A 3662-nucleotide genomic window follows, 5' to 3' on the forward strand; every position below is an offset into this window, starting at 1 on the left:
TTATCTAATACAAAAGATTTAATAATGCCAAAAAAATAAAAATAAAAAATAAAAGTTCAAGCATTGAGATAAAAGGGACTGTTCGGTTGATATAGGATTAAACACATGGCAATACTGCCAATACAGCATTTATTTCACCATGTCGTATTGATAAAACCAGTGCAGCAATGAAAGCCGGTCTCTTTATGCTAGGCAGGTTGACCCCATCAGTTCCAATATTTCAAAAGCAACAAATTCCTGAATGTGATCACCTCTCATTTCTCCTAGCACTTTCCTACCTACTGTAACAGTAGCCGAGCAAGCGCTCATGGCCATTTTGAAAGTGCTAAAAGAGCAAGGATTTGGCCGAAATATCTACTAGTGTTTCATGTCCCGAAGAAGTTTTTCCCAAGTACATTTTCTCCAAGTGTTAATGAGATAAAAACACTCCGTCCTCACGGATCCTAAATAGTGATTAAGGCCTGAAGAAGTTGGCATTTAGGCCGTTGTGAGCTATATTCCATGATGCAGCAACAACTAAAAGAACACTCAAAGACAGGCCTAAGCATCCAAGTCCCATGTTAATACACCATATGACACCTTTTCGCTTTGGTTTCTTGATTGCAATCCACATCAAACATGGATGAGCATATGTTAAAGGAAATGCCAAGCCTCCAATTAGAACCGCCAAGCTTATCAAGAACGGGAAAGCCATTGCTATGAAGAATACAAATACACCAAAAAAAATCCGAAAAGCTACGCGTAGCCACCTTGCACAAGGCTTCGTCTTCTTGCTTGAGTACCTCAACTCCAAATTGTCAAACACTACCATGCCATAGATTTGAAACGCACTTAAGCAGCTAACCACTACTAGTATGCAAATTAGTCCCAATACAAATTTCGAGGTTTTATGTCCGCCAAATTGTGCAGCTGCTATCAATATTTCTCCAATTGACGATGGTACCTGCATAAATTAAAGCAAGAATATTAACTGTGATTGGTTATAAACCCAGTTTGACGTGTATTTCATTATGTAGTCAGATCAAAATAATTGCTCTCACCTTGTTTCCATAAGCCCAAAATCCGCATACGGCAAGAGGAAGCAAACACATAGCTATAACTGCATATGATATAATCACTCCTCTCCACATGGGCTTGCGAGTTGGATGTTTTGATGGCAATGTCCCCTGCATCACAAGGAAACTTAATCCTCTAAACTTCTCCGAGTTGACACACTCTGAAATAGTATTGCCACTTACAAAACAAACTAGGACTATTGTGCTATAGACTAATAACATGATGCATGGTTTTCCCTCATTATTTTTTTTTGGGTAGCAATGGAGATTGCACTCCCTATTTGAGAAACCACCCCAGCCCACCCCCAAAAAAAGAAAAAAGAAAAAAAGAACTTGAACCAATGTTCGACTTCAGACGGATTGAAACCCCATCTTAGATTGGATTTATCTGAGATGAGTGTACTCATGGGTAAAATCAGGAATGTTGAGGAAAACAAAAGGTGTCTGAAACAAATCATTATTGGCTGCATATGGATCCTCTTGTACATCAATATTAAGCATATTAAACACCATCTTATTTCAATGGATCTTTCTTAATGACCACTAGAAAAGCATTTTAGACATCCGCCCAAAAAGTTGAAATATGAAAAATGAGCAAGCTGACATCACACTCACCTGTATTTCAAGAATTACATTATGACCTCTGAATGCAAGAAAAATAATGCCAAGTGCATTCAGTATACCACCAAATCTATCCACGTTGGACTCCAGCAGTGGTGGATCATATGATATATCATCATGCCTTCCCTTGGCAATTGAAAGAGCCCAAATCAGAGTACAGTAGACAATTGCCGTGATGGTGCCAATGAAAGAGACTCTAGCCATGGAGTTCAGATTGCGAAACTGAGCCCCAGCCATGGCTAAGCATGTGAACATTAAGAAGCACTCTGTAGCAGTCACTGACTTGGCGTCACAAACAGTATTGAAGAAAAGCTTTATGGTGGAACCTCCTATGATAATCAATTGCACACATGTACCCCCAGATAGATACATCACTGGGAACATGCCTAGCAACTTCCCTAACTTTGGACCTGAAATAGGAGAAAATGAAAAATCATATATTAGTCGGTACTTTATGAAAATTTAGTTCACACTCGTTTCTTCAAATTAAGTGCAATATGATAATTTGGGAGTGTGAATAGCAATGTCAATGTAATCTGTGAACCATTGTTGGCAATAATTTAGTGTTTTTTTTAGAAGAAGAGTTTGTTGTACTAACCAAAGGCTGTTACAGCGAGGTGGATATATCTGCTGTAACGAATTCCAGATTCAGATTCGTGTAGCTGAACGAGGAGCCATATAGTGTAGAGTTGCCATGTAAATGCTAGTGACAAGCATATGATTCCCCATGCCCTGCAACCATTGAAATTGTTATGGGGATTAAACCTTTTGTATATTTGTAATTAGTATACAAACAAATTAAGCTTTTAATTGGAATCTGATAAAATACTTGTTTATGCAAAACTCCAAGTGATTATGTTAACTATTTTGGAATCATCAACATGAAGTTGGTCAAATATTTTAGGGGCAGACCGGGTTGGTATGGAATTTATAATTATGGGTAGCTGCCTCAGTTCAAGTTCAAATTATGAGTCAGACCAAGGAGTAGTCATTAGTCTCATTTCTTGAGAAAATCAATTCACAAGGATCTGTGAACTCATACAGTACTGGGTACAGAAATTCAAAGCAACTACTTTTAATATATATGTACTTTGTAGATTCCAAATCCCTCATTAAAAATGTGGAATTGAACAAAGAAAATAAAACAAAGTTGACCTGTAAGTCCTAGGTCCTCCTTCCAGGACACTGTCACACTGTCCAATTAGAAAATCTTAGAACCCTAAACTCCAGCAAAATAAAAAAGATTTCCTACATTGTTTTTTTTTTCTTTTCTTTTGTTCTAAAAGCCATGAAAAAAAAATCATAAAATCTGCCTTAGCAAGTTTTAATAAGAAACTGATCGAGTAGAAAACTTTTAGAAAGAGCCAATGTTACTTACCATCCAAGAGTGACAAATGCAAATGGAAGTAAAAGGGCTTGGAATCCAATTCCAGAACACAGTAAATGGAAGGTAACAGAAAAGGTATTCCCATTCCTGGACTCTGTGATGGGTAGCCAAGCATCTAGTGGATTGAGCTCACCACCACCACCTGGGCCTCTCCAGTTTGTACCATCTTCTTCTCCTCCACAAGGAGGACTGGTTGTGATGGGATTGACTTGAGCAGACTCTGATGAGCTTCTGATACTGAAACTGTGAAAGGAATGTCCCCTTGTTAACTCTGCCCTGCAATCTGTTTCCATAACCACCACCTCTTCCATATCTGCAGTCTCCTTAAAAACCTTAAATGCTGAGAAACAAGAAAAGCCACATTTATAGGGAGCTAGCTTACACATGGGGTGCTTCTAGACAAAGCGAAAGTAGCTAAATGGGTAACTTATAATTTTGTGCAAATCAGTTTTGTAATACTTGATGAAAAAGCAACAGAAGAGGTTAAAATGGAAGTTAAAAAGGAGGGAAAGAAAACTATCTCCTTTTCTTCTTTCTCTTTTCCTCTTCATATGAACTATGGAATTCTTGTGTTTTAGGGTTTAAGGTTAGTATTTAAG

General features: G+C 37.9%; 1 protein-coding gene across 1 annotated transcript; it reads right to left on the bottom strand.

Annotated features, from left to right (window-relative positions):
• Positions 1–3420, bottom strand: LOC112174681 (lysine histidine transporter-like 8). Its single transcript, XM_024312479.2, has 5 exons — positions 3055–3420; positions 2275–2408; positions 1671–2086; positions 1041–1166; positions 1–943 (listed from the first exon to the last, which is right to left on the bottom strand). Exons 1-5 carry the CDS (start codon positions 3372–3374, stop codon positions 455–457), a joined length of 1485 nt encoding a protein of 494 aa, XP_024168247.2. The 5' UTR covers positions 3375–3420; the 3' UTR covers positions 1–454.
• Between the last annotated feature and the right edge of the window lie 242 nt (positions 3421–3662).

Source organism: Rosa chinensis, chromosome 6, assembly GCF_002994745.2.
Source record: "Rosa chinensis cultivar Old Blush chromosome 6, RchiOBHm-V2, whole genome shotgun sequence".
Classification (NCBI taxonomy): Eukaryota; Viridiplantae; Streptophyta; class Magnoliopsida; order Rosales; family Rosaceae; genus Rosa; species Rosa chinensis.